The sequence below is a fragment of the Aotus nancymaae genome, unplaced genomic scaffold (assembly GCF_030222135.1).
Source record: "Aotus nancymaae isolate 86718 unplaced genomic scaffold, 86718_ANA_hifiasm-v0.15.2.pri h1tg000006l, whole genome shotgun sequence".
NCBI classification, from domain to species: Eukaryota; Metazoa; Chordata; class Mammalia; order Primates; family Aotidae; genus Aotus; species Aotus nancymaae.
This window is the reverse complement of record NW_026988417.1, coordinates 39,558,367-39,576,959: the sequence shown is the minus strand read 5'-3', so window position 1 is coordinate 39,576,959 and position 18,593 is coordinate 39,558,367. Positions and strand designations below refer to the sequence as shown.

The following is an 18,593-nucleotide window of genomic DNA, read 5'->3' as shown; positions in this document are numbered from 1 at the left end:
TACCTCCCTTGTTAAAATAGAAATAAAACAACCATTGGTAATTTCAGATGGTTCCATTCTGAAAAATTTATCAGTAGACAGTTGAATTTCCTTTAAGGAGCACAGTGGAAGAACGGGAGGGCTGAGCCTGCAGTAGACAGGAACAAGCATTCAACAGTTAGAATGGCCTCTTTGCCAAGAGAGAAAGAAAGTAAATTGCAGCTAAACTTTTTTTCTAGTATATTTTACCAACCATTTAAATAGAAATTATAATCAAGAATAAAATTCTGAAGCAGTCTTTCTCTAAATACTAATAAGTTAAAAGCTCTAATATTTCATATTAGTTCATAATTTATTATAAATCCCAGATTCTCCATCTTTTAACCAACTATGCCAAGAATAATAAATGTTTAACAAACTAAAAACTTACCTTCCCAAAATCACTAATATATTAGTAAAAGGTTTCCATTATCAAAGCAGGTAAATATGTATAGTAATCACAAAGTTATCCAAAATTTCCTATATTTCTACCATTTTCAAAATAGAAGAAAACATCTTCTTTTGGATACCTTTTGCATAATTACAATATAAAAATATAACATCACTTTAATTACATTCTTCTTCCCAGTCACTTTTTGAGGATTAATAGATGAGTCACATAGTGTTCAAGAAAGTACATAACAAAGACTTTGTGTCAGAAAAACCTTGAATCACTAAAAGGTTTAAAATGAAATTTTGGTTTTTATGTTTAATATTGAATTTATCATTTATCAGTAAGTGGTTCATTCATGAATAATAAATGATTCTATTTCCAAGCTTTTATTATTAAAATGTTTTTAATAAGTCAAAGCAATTAAACACATTCTACATGAATTAAACCATCAGGAAATCTTTTATTAATCATTGTGTCCTGGCCAGGTGCAGTGGCTCACTCCTGTAATCCCAGCACTTTGGGAGGCTGAGGCAGGCAGATCACTTGAGGCCAGGAGTTCAAGACCAGCCTGGCCAACATAGTGAAACCCCATCTCTATTAAAAATACAAAAATTCGGCCGGGTGTGGTGGCTCACACCTGTAATCCCAGCATTGGGATGCCGAGGCAGGTGGATGGATCACCTGTGGTCAGGAGTTTGAGACCAGCCTGACTTAACATGATGAAACCCTTTCTCTGCTAAAAATACAAAAAAATTGCCAGGTATGGTGGCAGACACTTGTAATTCCAGATACTTGGGAGGCTGTGGCAGGAGAATCACTTGAATCTGGGAGGTTCAAGCCAAGATTGCACCATTACACTCCGGCCTGGGTGACAAGAATGAAATTCTGGCTCAGAAAAAAAAGCCAGGTGTTGTGGTGGGCACCTTTAATCTCAGCTACTTGACAGTATGAGGCAGGAAAATCACTTGAACCCAGGAGGTGGAGGTTGCAGTCAGCTAATATCGCACCACTATACTCTAGCCTGGGTGACAGAGTGAGATTCTGTCTCAAAATATTAATAATAGTGTCCATGTGATACAGCTACAAGCCAAAGAACACCAAGGATGGCCAGCAACCATCACAAGCCGGGAGAGAGCAGGGGACAGGCCTCTCCAGCACAGGCCCCAAGAGGAATCCACCCTGCCAGCACCTTGCCAATGCCTTGGTTTAGGACTCCCAGCTTCTGAAACTATGAGAGAATGAAAGTGTTATTATAAGCCACCAAGTTTGGGAGAATTTCTTTCAGCAGCCCAGGAAACTAACACACACGGCAAATGCGATTTTGCAGATGTAGGATAGGTCCCACGTTCGTTACCCTTAAGATATGGATATTATCTGGATGGATCTGACCTAACCACGTGACCTTTGAAATCGGGGTCTAGAGGTCAGAGATGGAAGAAGTCAGAGATTCAAAACACAAGATGCTATAACGGCTACTGCAGGTGCACAGATTGGGGGAGCCTTGGGACAAGGAATGCAAGTGGCCTCTAGGAGTGGAGAGCAATCCGGTGACAGCAGGCAAGGAGATGAGGACCTCAGTCTCGCAAACACAAGCGTGGGTTTGGAAGTAGACTGTTCCCAGAGCCTCCAGAGAATTCAGCCTAGCTCATATACTGAGCAGGGAACCTGGCTGTGCCATGCTAGACATATCTGACTTATGTGAACCATTAATAGGTGTTTTTAGCCACTAAGTTTCAGGTAATTTCTTAAACAGACATGGAAAACAAACACACAATGTCTTGCCCTACTTGAGGAAGCAATGCCAGGCTGCAGATGGCAGGCAGTGGAAGACAGAGCAAGAGGACAGAGAAGTGAACTTGCTGCCATGGATAATATCACGAAGGCTGGAAAACCCACCAGAGGACTATGTTGAGAGGAAGGTTCCAAAAGTACACCCATTGTCAAGCAGCACGGAATGGCCTGGTGAGAGGCACTAGTGGCTTTCCTCTGCAGCCCACGACTGACAGTAGGGGATGCTGTGACAGAAATGGGCTCACTGACAGCAATGAAAATAATAGAATCCTGAAACAACAGAGATCAGGTGAGCAAATTAACCATCAGAAGCCAGGCATGTGCACGTATTGATGATCATAATGAGTACTAGGACCAGAGTAGCAATCTAATCACTCTCATGCACTGCTCACCTTCCTGCCCTCCAACCTTACTAGGAAACAGAAAATCAAAACACAACCTGGACCTCAAGCTCAAAGACTGTTCACTATTAGAAAAGATTAAATGTAAATCACCACACATTAAAGTGTCAGATGAGAACATCTGATCATATCATTAAATGCTGCAAAGGCTTTTCATAAATCTAGGCAACCATTAGTGATTTTGAAAACCTTACTGTGCTATTGGCTTAAGTATAGACATATAAATCAATGGATAGAATGAGAATCCAGAAATAAGCCCATACATTTATGATTAATGGGTTTTCTATTTTCTTTCTTTTGTTTTTAGACAGGTTCTTGCTCTGTCTCCCAATCACAGCTCACTACAGCCTTGACCTGAGTAGCTCAGCCTCCTGAGTAGCTGGGACTACAGGCGGGCACCTCGACACCTGGCTAATTTTTTGTGGAGATGGGGTCTCTCTATGTTGCCCAGGCTGGGATTAATTGATTTTCAACAAGACCATTCAATAGGAAAGAATAATCTTTTCCACAAATGTTGCTGGGAGAACTAGATAGCCACATGCAAAAGAAAGAAGTTGGACCCCTAACTCAAATCATATAAAGAAATTAGTGGTGATTGTTTGTTGTACAACTTCATGAATGTATTAATATTTTAAGAGCACTGAATTGTACACTTTAAAATGGTGAATTGCATAGTATGTGAATTACATCTCAAAAGGCCTATTAAAATAGGAATAGTTACCTATACTTAATGTATATCTATAATATATGCACACACATCCATGTGGTTGATATTCAGCTGGTACACGCTGGTGTGTGGCTGTATCAGCAGTAAAAATACCTAAATTTCTGGGCTTATGCCTATTTGCTGCCCCAGCTCTCTGAGTGTCCCTCCAGACCATCATATAATAAAAAGGGACCAAGAGGTTACACCTAGCTCATCAAGGGACCACCAGGGCCCTGCTTCATCCCCTTAACGGGCTATTTTAGGACTTAGAAGTGGTGAGATATAGAAAGAAAATTGTTAACCATTTCATTATGCATCTTTGGATTATGGATAGGGCTTCTGTAATAAAAAATAATAAAATTTGAGAAGGAAACCACTTAAAACTATAGTAGTTATAGTGTTGTCATATTAGTATAGAAATAGCCAAACATCAATTGAATAGAATTACAGATCCACACAGAAGTATATATGGGCTTAAAGCATTATTATTATTATTATTATTTTGAGATGGAGTCTCACTCTGTTGCCCAGGCTGGAATGCAGTGGCATCATCTTGGCTCACTGCAGCCTCCACCTCCTGGGATCAAGCAATTATCCTGCCTCAGCCTCTCGAGTAGCTGGGACTACAGATACACGCTGCCACACCAGGCTAATTTTTGTATTTTTAGCAGAGACACGGTTTCACCACATTGGCCAGGATGGTCTTGATCTCACCTCATGATCCGCCCACCTCAGCCTCCCAAAGTGCTGGGATTACAGGCTAAAGCATATTTTTAAAAGATGGCATTTTAAATCAACAGGGAACAGGGGTCAAGGAAAGATTATTTGGGGAAAAAATAAACCTTGATCCATACTTGACTCTTTTTTACCAAAATAAACAGCAGAAAAATCAATGATTTAAATATAAAAAAGATGAAATTATAAAAGTACTAAAAGAAAACTGATAAAAGCATTCATAAGCTAGGAATTCACATAATACAAAATGTAGAATCCATAAGGAAAACATTGAGACAAATGTCTACACAGAAATTACTGTAAAGCAATTATTTTCTCTTTTCTTTTTTCTTTTAGACAGAGTTTCACTCTGTCACCCAGGCTGGAGTGCAGTGCAGTGACTCAATCTTGGCTCACCACAGCCTCAACCGCTCGGGCTCAAGCAATCTTCACACCTCAACTTTCTGAGTAGCCGGGACTACAGTTGCGCACCACCACACCTGGCCAATTTTTGTATTTTTTTTGTAAAGATGGGGTTTCACCATGTTGCCCAGGCTGGTCTCGAAAACTTGAGCTCAAATGATCCACCCTCCTCAGCCTCCCAAAGTGCTGGGATTACAGGCATGAGCCACCACACTCAACCTATAAAGCAAATTTTTAATTCAAGTTTTTATTTAAAAATAAAAAGTTAAACAATATGAAAAATATCTGTAACTCATATGAAAACAGCAACTCTTCATAATATATAATAAGACATGTGAAGAGAAAAAAAGAAAAATCCAGTTGAAAAAAGTGGGAAAGTTCATGAACATGCAATTTATAAATAAATAACAACAATTGAAAATTGTTGTACATTTATTATATGCCAGATACTGTTCATATGTTAATACATTTAATCCCCACAAGGATCTAATAACTAGGTAATATCATTAACTGTATTTCACAGCCACCTCTCCATTCACAATACCCTTCTCCCACTTAACAAAAAAGGTGTATCTGTCACTGCCTTGTTATGGTACATTGTCCTGGGATGTTAACATCTCCAGGGTGCTAACAAAGGGACAATTCAAGAATGTGGCCCTCTTCTCCCATGGCATGCAGAGTTTAGGTAAGAAATCTTTAAGAGGGTTTCAAACTCAGCAAACCTCCCTTCCTTCCTCCCTTGTTCCCTCCCTTTGTCCCTTCCTCTCTCTCCTACACTCGCTTCCTCCCTCCCTCCCTTTCCCTTTCTTATTTCTATATATCTATCTTGGAATTCAAATTCAGAAGAAAATCAAAAGAGAATATTAATGTTTATTTGAATTAAAGTCAGACTTTTTCTGACAAGGTAAATTTGGTTTTGACAATGAGAATTAGTTATGTAAAACAGGTAACAAATTTAACATTTTCCCATAAATCAAATAAGATAAATAAATCTACAGGTCCAAATATTTAACAGAAATATACTTAAAACAAATATGTAATATAATATTCCAGAAATAATATATTTTGCAGCTATTTAAACTTATGATATAAATGTTAGACATTAACTCTAAAACAAAGAATAAAATACATAGTTATTCAAAAATGTTTAGGGGCCAGGCACGGTGGCTCATGCCTGTAATCCTAATCACAGCACGTTGGGAGGCCGAGGTGGGTGGATCACCTGAGGTCAGGAATTTGAGACCAGGCTGGCCAACATGGTGAAACTGCCTCTACAAAAAAATACAAAAATGAGCCAGGTGTGGTGGTGGTGCACTCCTGTAGTCCCCTATTAAAAATACAAAAATTAGCCGGGTGTGGTGGCACATGCCTGTAATCCCAGCTACTTGGGAGGCTGAGGCAAGAGAATGGCTTGAACCCAGGAGGCGGAGGTTGCAGTGAGTTGAAATCGCAGCACTGCACTCCAGCCTGGGCAACAGAACAAGACTCCATCTCGAAAAAAAAAAAAAATTCAGGATTGTTTGAGCAAAAATGTTTGACAACCACTGCTCTGGAATCCCTCCTTTTAACCATCACACTACACTGCAGTCAGTAAACAGGAAGCATGCTCAACCTCAGTAATGGAGAAACGAAAATACAATCAGTAATGAAATCTCATGTTTCATCTCACAGGTGAGTAAGATTTTAAGTCTGATGAAGCTCAGCATTTGTGAAGCTGTGGGAAAACAGGTTTATAAGAGTAAATGTTTTGGTAGTAATTTGACAATACCAATTAAAACTTAAAATATGCACATTCTATGGTGGAAAAATCTAGAAGACTACAAATCAAATTGTTAAGAACAATTATTAATAAGAGGATGGGATTTAGAAAAAGGCTTTCTTTTTAAGTTAGTACTTCTGTAATGTGAAATTTTTACAATAGGGGACCAAAAAATGTACAAATTTGCAAATTTTATCATGACAGCTGAAGTCCAAAATGAGCTGAATATTTCTGGGACATTAAAAAGAAATATAAGCAACAGGTAGGCGATGAGATTAAATGACATGTAATATTGCTTTCAACTCTAAATTCTACCACTTTGGGGTAATAGGAAGTGATTCTTAGAGACTATCTAGTATACTTCCCTGGGCAATGCATAATTTGACAACATCCCCAACAAGTAGTTATAACCCTCTTCAATATATACTCTCCAGCTTGAACTCAAATCTCAAACCAATCTAGAATTATGGATTCTGTCTTTATATTTAAACTTGTGCCTTTTATGCCATATTATAGAGTAATCATTAATCATGGCTTGCGTGAAACGATTGCCATATCACATTCTTTTTTAAAAAAACACACAGGGTTTCATAATGTTGCCCAGGCTGGTTTTGAACATCTGAGGTCAAGCTATGTGCCCAGGTTGGCCTCTCAAAGTGTCGGGATTACAGGTGTGAGCCACCATGCCAGGCCAGCCATATCATATTCCTAAAAATCTTATTCCTAGCAAATCAAGAGGTACACATTCCACATTCACCAATTTGATTGCATACCTTCAGTAATACCCTTTGCCAATGGATGATGATTTAGCTAACGCTATGTTGAGAAGCTCTCAGAACAAGAGTTTGGCTCTCAGCTACCAAAAGGAGCTACAAAATAAGGAAAGTCAGCAAGAAAGAAAATAGAGGTGTGATTATGTCCACTTGTGAAATGGGCAAAGGAAAAATATCACTTTAAAGGGAGGGAGCAGACAATATGCATATTAAGAATTAGAGGAGCCAGGTGTGCTGGCTCACTCACGCCTGTAATCCCAGCACTTTAGGAAACTGAGGCAGGCAGATCACTTGAGGCCAGCAGTTTGGGACCAGCCTGGGCAACATGGTGAAACCTCATCTCTACTAAAAATACAAAAACTAGCCAGGCATGGTGGTGTGCGCCTGTAATCTCAGCTACTAGGGAGGCTGAGGCATGAGAATTGCTTGAATCCGGGAGGGGAAGGTGGCAGTGAGCAGAGATCTTGCCATTGCACTCCAGCCTGGGTGATAGAGTGAGACTCCATCTCAAAAAAAAAAAAAAAAAATTAGAAGAGAAGTTCACTACAGGAGAAATATGTAAAAAAATCAAAGTGAGGTTTAAAATAATCTTATTCATTGTCATGACCTTAAAGAACTAATTAGTGTCATCTATTCCTGAGATCTACTCCTCATCTTGATGTCCACAGTTCACACTGCAGCGTTAATGCTCTTTCTCTCTACCTCTACTTTATTGCAGCATTTTCTCCAGAAGCTTTTACAGTTCTCTGGGTTATATCCTGGTGGGTACAAAAGGCTACAACGGCTTAATAAAATGTATACTCTTTCAGATAATAAACCAAATTTTCTATTTTCTAAGAATATTTCATATACTTTTTATTATACTAAGGCATGCATGTATCTAAAATGGGGACAATAAATTTGGATCTATTTATCCAGAAATCAATCAAGTCAAAACCAAAATGCCTTTAGCTTTAATAATAACAAAAACATAGATGTCCATGACAGGTGTTAAACAAACAAAAAACAACAAAAACAAAAGTCTTTTGATGTATAAGAAAATGCTCACGCCAAGCTGTTGAAAAGGGTTCATAGGGCCCAGCACAGTGGCTCACGCCTGTAATCCCAGCACTTTGGGAGGCCGAGGTGGATGGATCGCTTAAGGTCAGGCATTTGAGACCAGCCTGGCCAACATGGTGAAACCCTGTCTCTACTAAAAATACAAAAATTAGCCAGGTGTGGTGGCACATGCCTGTAATCCCAGCTACTTGGGAGGCTGAGGCAGGAGAATCGTTCAAACCCAGGAGGCAGAGTGCATTGCAGTGAGCCAAGATCATGCCACTGCACTCCAGTATGGATGACAGAGTGAGACTCCATCTCAAAAAAAAAAAAGAAAAAGAAAAAGGCCCTATGGAATCTATGTTAAATTTATAAGAAGTTAGGCTATTTTATCATACTAAAGTATAATATTAAAAACTAGAATGTTTTTATATAACTTAGAAAATCATACTTTTCATTTAAAAAAATATTTATTTGAGTCTAGAAGAATCCTTCCTTTTCTTACCTATAAGGTTGTACTTTATTCCCAAGGTCTTGAAATTCCAGTGCTTTCTTAACAACAGCTTCATTTTCTTCTGGATAAACTGAACATGTGCAGTAAACAACTGCTTGAGCTTTAGTAACTATATTAGAAGAAGATGCAATGACTGTAACAACCCCATTACAATCCTATACAAATGTGCTATGTTTCCAAACATCTATTTGATACTAATACCACATGGTTTTGATGAGAATGATTTCCCCAGATGCTTGAATGGCTCCTCTTTAAAGCAAAAGCTTGTCTTAGAAATTTAGTCTGTAGCTAGGAAGTAAAGTCAATCTAACTGGATTGTATGGAAGTTGAAAATTCAATAAAAAATGAGACCAACTTAACTATAAACACCAAGAAATAAATCCTGCAGGTTACCATGAACTTGATATTTCCAGCCATTCTTCTACAAGCGATAGCGCCTAAATAGTTTAGTAGACTCTAGAAACAGACAGACTTAGATGTGAATCCCAATTCTGTCACTTACTCATCTATGAACCTGGGCAAATTACTTCAAGTCTTACATCTTTCATCCATAAAATGAGGTAATACTACCACCTGCAATTCACTCATTGATTCATACTTTATTCAGCACCTCGGCTTTGGGATACATCAGTGAACAACACAAACCAAAATCCATGCCCCTGTGGAGCTTACTTTCTAGTAGAGGAGAAAGACAGTAAGACAGAGATAAATACAAAAACTATATAGTACTGTTAGGTGATCAATGCTATGGAGAAAAGCAGAGCAGGGGTGAGAGATAGAGAGTTCCAGGAGAAATACTGTGAAATAGAGCAGTGAGAGAAAGCATTGTGGAGATGGCAAACTGTGGGTAGACTAAGGAACCAGCCACAGAGCTATTTAGAGAAAAGCATTCTAAAGTAAAGGAACAGCAAGGGTAAAGGCCTGAAGTCAACATGGCGCTGGGATGTTCAAGGAAAGTGAAGGGGCCAGTTTGATCAGAGCAGAGGGAATGAAGAGAGTAGTGAGAGTCAAGGTCAAAAAGCATGGTCTGAGCACCAGATAGTACAGGGACTTGTGGGCCACCAGAAGGACTTAGATTTTTTACTTGGTTTATGATGGGAAGCTACATGTTTTAACAAGATCACTCCAATTGCTGTGTTCAGAATAGACTGTAGAGGGCAGGGCAGAGGCTGGTAGAGAAATTAGGAGGTCATTACAGTAATCCAAGAGTGAGGTGATGGTGGTTTGGACATCGTGGTAGTGGTGGAGGTAGCTAAATATATTCTGGATATAAGTTGAATATAGAACCTATCTCATACACTGACAGACTGGCTGTAGGTATGAAAGAGAAATCATGGATAATGCTAACGTTTTTAACCTAAGTGAGTAGAAAACTAAAACTATCATTAACTGAAATGGCAGTACTGCAGGAGGAACAGGTATGGCAGGAGGAAGACCAGGGCTTTCATCTTGGACATGTCAGCTTTGAGATGCCTGAGTCCCTAAGTGGAGATGTCAAGAAGGCAGCTGGAGATACAAGCTTAGAGTTTCGAGAGAAAGTTTAGATTGGAAATATAGACGTGGGAGTCACATAGAGGTGTTTAAAATGAGACTGGACAAAATCACCACGGGAGTAAGTATAGCCAGAAAAAAGATAGAAAGCATGGACTGTGCACACTCCCATGTTAAATAGGGTGTTGAGACAGAGAGGGCCCAGTAAGGGAGACTGAGGAGGGGAAACCAGAGAGAAGGCCTGGAAGATGGTGCACTGGAAGACAAGTGATGTAAGTGTGTGAAGGGAGAGGAAGTGACCGCTTATGTCAACTGCCACAGACAGACCAAGGTAGACGAGGGCTGGGAACTGACGCCACAGCATGGGACTCACTGGTGATCCTCACAGGACCGTTTCAGTTTAGTGGCAGGAGTGAATATGTGATGGTAATAGGCTCAAAAAAGGAGGAGAGGAAAGATTGACACACTGTTCCCAGGGGAAAGGCAAGTTACAGGAATTTTTTACAAAGGGGGAAGACATTCAAAGAAGTTAAAATAGAGGGAATTTTTGTGGATGAGGGACTATAAATTCTAGAGAGCACAGAGTGAGAGATGTGGACAAAGGGTTATGAAGAGAGTTATGGAGACCAGAGTATAGGAGATGAATGACCTGGAGTCGGGGCTTCCTGAGTTAATTGTCATTCATAAGTATAAAGGATATAAGGAGACATGTTTCTTATGATTTGATTTATTTGTATTCTTTTTAAAGGTGGGGTCTTGCTCTGTTGCTCCGGCTGGAGTGCAGTAAGGTGATCATGGCTCACTGCAACCTCCAACTTCTGGGCCCAAGCGATCCTCCCACCTCATCCTCTAGAGTAGCCTACATGCCCCGATGCCTAGATAACTTTTTTTATTTTTTGGAGAGGCAGGGTCTCACTATGTTGTCCAGGTTGTTCTCAAACTCCTGGCCTCAAGTGATCCTCCCATGTTGGCCTCCCAAAGTGCTGTGATTTCAGACATGAGCCACAATGCCCAGCCCACTTACAATATTTTTTTTTTCTTGAGACTGAGTCTCACTCTGTCATCCAGGCTGGAGTGCAGTGGTGCAATCTTGGCTCACTACAAGTGATTCTCATATCTCAGCCTCCCAAGTAGCTGGGACCACAGGCATGTGCCAACATGCCCAGCTAATGTTCGTATTTTTAGTAGAGATGGGGTCTCACCATGTTGTCTAGTCTGGCCTCAAGTGATCTGCCCAGCTTGGTCTCTCAACGTACTGGGATTACAGGCATGAGCTACCACGCCTGGCCCCAACTTATGATTTTAAAGTAGAGAGTAGTGGCAAGGCTATGAGTCTTAGAGGGTAAGGGAATTAGGGGTGCCCGGGCCCCCTTGTTGCTCTGGTCAAAGACAGCATGGAAGCTAAGGAAGAAGATCTGGTGATTATTAAATAAAATAATATATATATAAAGTAAGTAGCAGGTGCCTAGCATATAATAAGTAATCAACGTGCTTAAATATTTAAAAAATTATTTTCACAACTAACAAGAGGACTGAGCACAGTTATCTTTTGTTTTTTGTTATTTTTTATTTTTATTTGTTTTTACTCTAATCTCATGACAGACTACATAATTATCTTTTATGTGGTTCATTTTGAATGAGGCTTTTAGTCAGTTCTATCAAAATTTACAGTCAAACCCCTGATTACGAACTTAACTACCTAAGATAGTATGGTCTTATGGGAAAATTAAATACAACTTGTTTTGACTTACAGTATGTCTTCCAGTAATATTATCTGCCATAATCTCAAGAGTTGCCAATTTTATGTTCATTTGACATCATAAAAGAGCTTATGTCATTAAAATCCCTTTGCTTTTCAGATTCTTTCTGAAGCTTTTTTAAGCTTTAAATATCCAATTAAAATGCATCAAATAAAAGGTTTATTATTTACCAAATTCCTGATCTTCCCATCAACTCATTTCCTAGATCATATTCATATCATGTTCAAATGAATATCTATTAGCAATATAAACTAAAAGAAAAGGCCTCCTCTGTGCTTTCTTTTACATATTTATTTTTTGCTTTTACTCCTGGAAAGTTGTGACCTCTGTGATTTCTATTAGGCCTTATTTCTACCTCATATGTGTTTATGTATTTATTTACTGAATGATCTATACCCATAGATCTATACCCATAATATGGATAGGGTCTATGCCCATATCCATTTATCTTTAAGCCTTTGCAGGTCAGGATTTGCTAACACTGAAACACCTTACATACAGCTTAATGCCCTACCCAAAGTAGGTACTTTATAAATATATACTGAATTAGTAAAAGCTTATTAATTTCTCAGAGACATCTAGATTACTGTGTGCATATGTGGAAAGGCAGTGGTACTCAAAATCTAAATGAAGTGATTAAAGCAATGATATAAATTACTCAAAGTGCCACCTTGTTACTCAGACTTCAAGAGATCTAGGCTTTATCTGCAATTGCACCTCTCTGTTCTCTATTTACTATTAAGAGAAATAAGAGTTTGACTAAAATTTGGACTACAGAAGAGTTGTTAGGGGTAGGCACAATGAAAACAGAAAAATTACATCAAGAAAGAAATCAAAGAGAAGAAACAGGAAAGCTGAAACTACAATTATAAATGCACATAGTTATTTCACTTCAGCATTACAAAATTAGTAAATTATGCTTGCTAACCTGTTTATTATAGTAAAACATATATTCTAAAAACTGAGATTAAATTGGTAAAGATAAATATTTTGTCATTTGAAGACAGTAAGACTGATGTTCTGGAAAATTTGCTCATGGCTCACACTTCATTGCTTGATTATAATAGACGGTGAAAGACTAATATTTCTAAAATGTACACCATATTTTAACAAAATGGCGACCTTGACAAACTTACGTTTCATTGCATGTGTTAGCTGTTCATACTGCTGTTGAGCAAGACTGTGAAGTTTCTCCTGTGATATGCCTCCTTGAGAGTGATCTTTAAGGAATTCTGTATCTGAATTTTAAAAAGAAATGCTTTTAAATATACCACCATTAAAAACGTTTTACATTTTGTTATCATCACAAGTTTTCAGTCATTTTGCCTACCAATAAAAGTTTTTCATGGAAAATATCTATTAAAACTAAATAGATGATATTAAGATGTTGACTTAAAAATTAGAACAATAAAGTTAATTCCGTTTCACTTTATTATTGCTTTTCAAAAAGACTATTGAAAATATTTAATATTATTTTTCTCTAAGTTCCCATGAGATAGTCATCCAAGTAGTCATTTAAGTCATTTAGATACAGAAGAGAAAATACAATCAGTCTAGAGACTAATATTGGAAAGAGAAAATAAGGTTTATTTTCCAAAATAAAAACTAATGGGCTATAGTCAGATCTGGGAACACACAAAGACACAGTTAAAATACAAAGTTTCCAAATGAAACCTTGGAAGAAAAAATTCAGAAAAGCAAATGTATGCCTTCATAACAGATTAAGCAATAATGTCTTATAATTTTTAGTGTTTGAAAAATAATGTAAACATATTTATTGATAATATTAATGAAGATATACTGAATGCTACTTTATGTAGATTATCTTAACAACTCCTTGAAGCATCACTATCCCTGTTAACATTAAGATAATTGTTTAAACATATATTAAACAACTTGTCTAAGGTTATATAGCTACTAACTGGACAGCCAGGATTCTAACTCAGAAATCTGACCAGAGGGCCCCAACTTCTAAACTGTGTATTCAGCTGGCTCTCTAGAACTCCCTAGAGTAGAGCAGTCGATTATTTATACCATGTATGTGGCTGTTGCCCATTCCCATAATATCACTAAAGGTTAATTAAACTCCATTTCTTCCCAATTTAGTTTTACATTTCATGGGGCATTGTTTGTTTTTTGTTACTGTTGTTGTTGCTGTTTTTTTGAGACAGGATCTTACTCTGTTGTCCAGGCTGGAGTGCAGTGGCGCAGTCTCGGCTCACTGCAACATCTGCCTCCCCGGTTCAAGCGATTTTGTGCCTCAGCCTCCTGAGTAGCTGGGACTACAGACATGTGCCACTATGCCCAGCTAATTTTTGTATTTTTAGTAGAGATGTAGTTTCACCATGTTGGCCAGGCTGGTCTCAAAATCCTGGCCTCTACTGATCTACCCACCTCAACCTCCCAAAGTGGAGGGATTACAGGTGTGAGCCAGTGTGCCTGGCCTGTATTTCACATTTTTTATCTCTATTCTAAAACTATTCATTACTTTTTAAAGGACTATTACATATTATTATACTCTAAAGCCATATCATCCAATTCTTTAATTCTATCTTAAAATAATTCCAAGTTGTTAGCAAGGACCAACTTCATATATTCCTCAATGGTTCTAATATTTTTCAATGTTAAAATGTTTTTACCAGCCTGGCCAACATGGTGAAACCCCATCTCTACTGAAAATACAGAAATTAGCCAGGCGTGGTGGTGGGCCTCTGTAATCCCAGCTACTCAGAAGGCTGAGGCAGGAGAATTGCTTGAACCTGGGAGGCAGAGGTTGCAGTGAGCCAAGACAGCACCATTGCACTCCAGCTGAGCAACAGAGCGAGACTCTGTCTCAAAAAAAAGAAAGTGTTTAAAACTAATTCCTTATTGATCCATTCTACCTTGTATCTAAGTTTAATAAAATAATCTTTTGGATTTACCCCCACTAGTTTCTGACTAACGTTCCCACCATAGGTCAACAGCTACTTATTTGCTCTGGCTTTTAGCTCCTCAGAGCCCAGGTTTCTTCAAAAGCCCACCTTATTTCAGGATACGCCCACTTCTTAGCTTAGCCTATCATCTCATCAAGGTTTTCAAAACATTACCAGTACCTAGAAAATGTTTTCCTTTCCCCCTTTCCTCGTTTGTATTTTCCTTTGGGCTTTTCTCCCATGGCCTTTAATTTATTTTATTTTATTTTAGTTATTTTTGAGACAGAGTCTCGCTCTGTTGCCCAGGCTGGAGTGCACTGGCGCCATCTCGGCTCACTGCAACCTCCACCTCCCTGGTTCAAGCGATTCTCCTGACTCATCCTCCTTAGTAGCTGGGATTAGAGGTACGTGCCACCATGCCTGGCTATTTTGTATTTTTAGTAGAGACAGGGTTTCACCATGTTAGCCAGGCTGGTCTCGAACTACTGACCTCAAGAGATCCACCCACCTCGGCCTCCCAAAGTACTGGGATTACAGGCATGAGCCACTGCACCTGGCTGCCTTTAGTTTTTTTTAAATATATATATTTTTTTCTGGATTTCCACATCAAAATGGCCCAGGATAAGGCCAGAGTCTCACAGTTCTGAGCTCTAGTTCTCTTGACAGCTCTTATTAGAGCTGCTATTTCTTCCCCTTTTTTCTTCCCCCTTTTCTTTCAGTGTCTACTAATTGATCTTTGATTATTTCTTGAAGTTCATCTGGAAATATTCTCTGTCTACCTACCATCTGAATTGGTTATTCTACTATCTGAATTGGTTATTCCTCTGTTTAAGTTTCTCTGGTAAGAAATTTTCTACAGCAAGTCAAAATTCCATGTGGTACAGTTTAAACCCAGTTAAAGACAGTGTCATTTAGTGGAAAGAAAAGGTGCTAACTGACCTGAATTTGAATCCCAGCTTCCGTACTTACTAGCTACATGACCATAAGCAACTTGTTTAATTTTTCTGAGTCTTGGTTTTTTTCCTCTACAATTATAAGAACACTATCCTCAAAAAGTGATTGTGACTACTAAGTGACAGGATGTGAACACTACCTAGAACATTGCCTGGGACACTGTTGTATTCAATAAATATTAGCCCCTTTCTCTCCATTTCTCTTTCTCCTCTTTCTGTCCTTGCTAGAAACAGAAAACAGTTACTATATTCTGACTGTTGGTGGAGTGTCTTCTTTTTCTAATATTCTAATTAATCTTATCCAAGCCTTTCAGTATAAGCAAGGGGTAAGAATAAGTTTCATTTAATTTGAAGCAATATAATGTGATTAAGAGAGTCATTAAAAGTGCTAGTCTCAGAGTCAGTCTAGTTGTATTTGAATCCAAGCTCTGCCACTTACTAGCCCAATGATCCTAGGAGACTTCATTAACTTCTCTGAGCCTCGGATTCCTTATTTGTAAAAGAGAGATAACAAGTTACTACTACTTCACAGCATTCTTGTGAAGACTTTCACAAGAAATAATCTTGGAAATAATCCAGGAAAAGTATCATGCCCAGGGCCTTACATCTAAGTGCTCAACAAATGTTAGTGTTAAATAATAATTCCTTAAGATGTATTTAAAAGCCAATAAAATTAAATGTAAATGCTTCTGTATTTAGTCTGAGATGATCATTTTATAAAGCATACATCCTGGAGATTAAAATACCTTTGTGTTTGAAATACTCTGATTATGATTTAATTAGGATCATGTTTAGAACATAAGCTCTAGAGTCAAACAGATCTAAATTTGAATCCTAGTTCTGTCTCTAGTTGTTTGGCCTGAGAAAAATGAATCAATCTTTGAATCTCAGTATTTTCGTCTACAGAGTGCTGGTAAATTTTAACACTTACATCAAGAGCTCTGGTATATTCAAATAGCATACTGGCCAGTATCTTTTCTGATTGCCTACATTATTCCAATTATTAAACATTTTGAATATCATCCTGATCTATTTCCCACAGGATTAGTGTAAGGATTAAATGAGTAACAGAGGTAAAGGAATTTACACATAGTAAGTACTTTATATATGGTAGCTATTATTTATTAATCAGATATATTAGACATGCTATTTTAAAAATTTTAAATAGTTTTATATTTTAAACTGTCAACTAATTTCAATAATTTAGAAATTAAAACAAGTACCTTCATGTTCATTTAAGATAAATTCTACTGGATTACTAACACCCAGTCCTGAACAACGAGGTAGCAGCAAAATCACTTTAACTTTCTGTAACCTGTGATCCTTTGATTCAATGTTAATAAATAGCTCACGAAGTATTTCAATATCTGGGGAAAAAACACAGAAAAATTAATGTAAAATACTAATGAAAAATCTTAATGTAGTATTTGATTGTATCTATTTATTCTACATTTTTAAATCCTCAACCTCACAAAAATTCATTTTAATGTAGTCAGAAAAGAGGGCTATTCTTCTCTGATATCTACCCAAAGTTAATACAGGAATCCGATTAATAGAATGCTTTCTTCTTCACCTGAAATTATTTTGAAATTTAAAATTAAACTTCTGATTTGGAACTTCAGGATACAGTAGGGAAGAAATGGACTTCAGAGACAGAAAAAATGTGACTCCCAGCTTCACTACTAGCTGTGCGTTTTAATCTCCCTAAGCCTCCATTTCCTTCTTCATAAAATGGGATAGCTACTTCATATAACAGTGGTGAAGACTGAGATAAAGCAGCTAAGCTCAGCGTGGCCTCTATTCTATAGCAAGGCTCACACCTGTAATCCCAGCACTCTGAGGCCAAAATGGGTGGATCACCTGAGGTCAGGAGTTCAAGACCAGCCTTACCAACATGGTGGAACTCTGTCTCTACTAAAAATACAAAAAATTGGCCAGGCGTGGTGGCACGCACCTGTAATCCCAGCTACTTGGGAAGCTGAGGCAGAAGAATCACTTGGACCTGGGAGGCAGAGGTTACAGTGAGCTGAGATCGTGCCATTGCACTCCAGCCTGGGCAACAAGAGTGAAACTCCGTCTAAAAAAAAAAAATCCAAAATGTACTGGGATTTCCTAGTTACATTTTTTTTTAACTCATTTCTGGCTTGATTCCACTATGGTTGAAAAACATTATGGGCTAGGTGTGGTGGCTCATGCCTGTAATCCCAGCACTGTGGGAAGCTGAGGCAGGAGGATTGCTTGAGGCCAGTAGTCCGAGACCAGCTTGGGTAACATAGTGCGGACTTGTCTCTACCAAAAAAAAAAAAAAAAAAAAAAAAACCCTGAGAGTGGTAGCATGTGCCTGTAATTGCAGCTACTTGGGATGCTGAAGTGGGAGGACTGCTTGCACCCAGGAAGTCAAGCTATAGTGAGCCAGGATCACACCATTGCACTCCAGCCTGGGTGACAGTGAGACTCAGTCTCTAAAACAACAACTACTACTACTTTGCGTGATTTAAGTTATCTGAAAATCACTGAAACTTGCTTCCTGACCCAGCATGTAGTAACTTTTGGTATTTATGTGTGCTATGCAGTTACTAGGTACAGTGTTCTACACGTTAGTTTGGTTAAGCTGCTGATCATGTTGCTTCCATCTTCTATATCCTTACTTATCTTACTAATTTTTCAACTTGAGAGAAGTCCGTTAAAATCTCTCACTAAGATAAATTGTCTAGTTTTTGGTTCTGATTTATTTTTTTTAAGAGTACAATATTTTTATTCACTGATAAACTAAAAGCCAATTTCTTGGCATTTCTCATGTATACTTCCTTTATTTTATTAGTAAGCAAAGCCCTGTAAGGGAAGCCTTTGCCTAGTCCTCCGACTCTGATTCATCTTCACCTTGAGTAATCTGGAAGTAACGAACTTCCTAAGTCTCCTTGTCAGATGCAATCACTTGAAGCTAAT

At 38.2% G+C, this 18,593-nt stretch overlaps 1 protein-coding gene across 7 annotated transcripts in view; it reads right to left on the bottom strand.

The window, feature by feature from the left end:
• The window catches only part of NSUN7 (NOP2/Sun RNA methyltransferase family member 7), a 60,795-nt gene that overhangs the window by 12,092 nt on the left and 30,110 nt on the right, over positions 1-18,593 (bottom strand). For 3 of the 7 annotated variants that reach the window (XM_012474920.2, XM_012474917.2, XM_012474919.2), the window contains 4 exons: positions 16,871-17,014; positions 12,919-13,020; positions 8,523-8,640; positions 4-127 (listed from right to left, as the gene is read on the bottom strand). In XM_012474920.2, coding sequence (XP_012330343.2) covers positions 4-127; positions 8,523-8,640; positions 12,919-13,020; positions 16,871-17,014 — 488 coding nt within the window. Of the gene's footprint in view, positions 1-3; positions 128-1,312; positions 2,474-5,244; positions 7,486-8,522; positions 8,641-12,918; positions 13,021-16,870; positions 17,015-18,593 lie in introns of those variants that run through there. The other 4 variants (XM_012474922.2, XM_012474921.2, XM_064366640.1 and 1 more) reach the window with 4 other exon arrangements.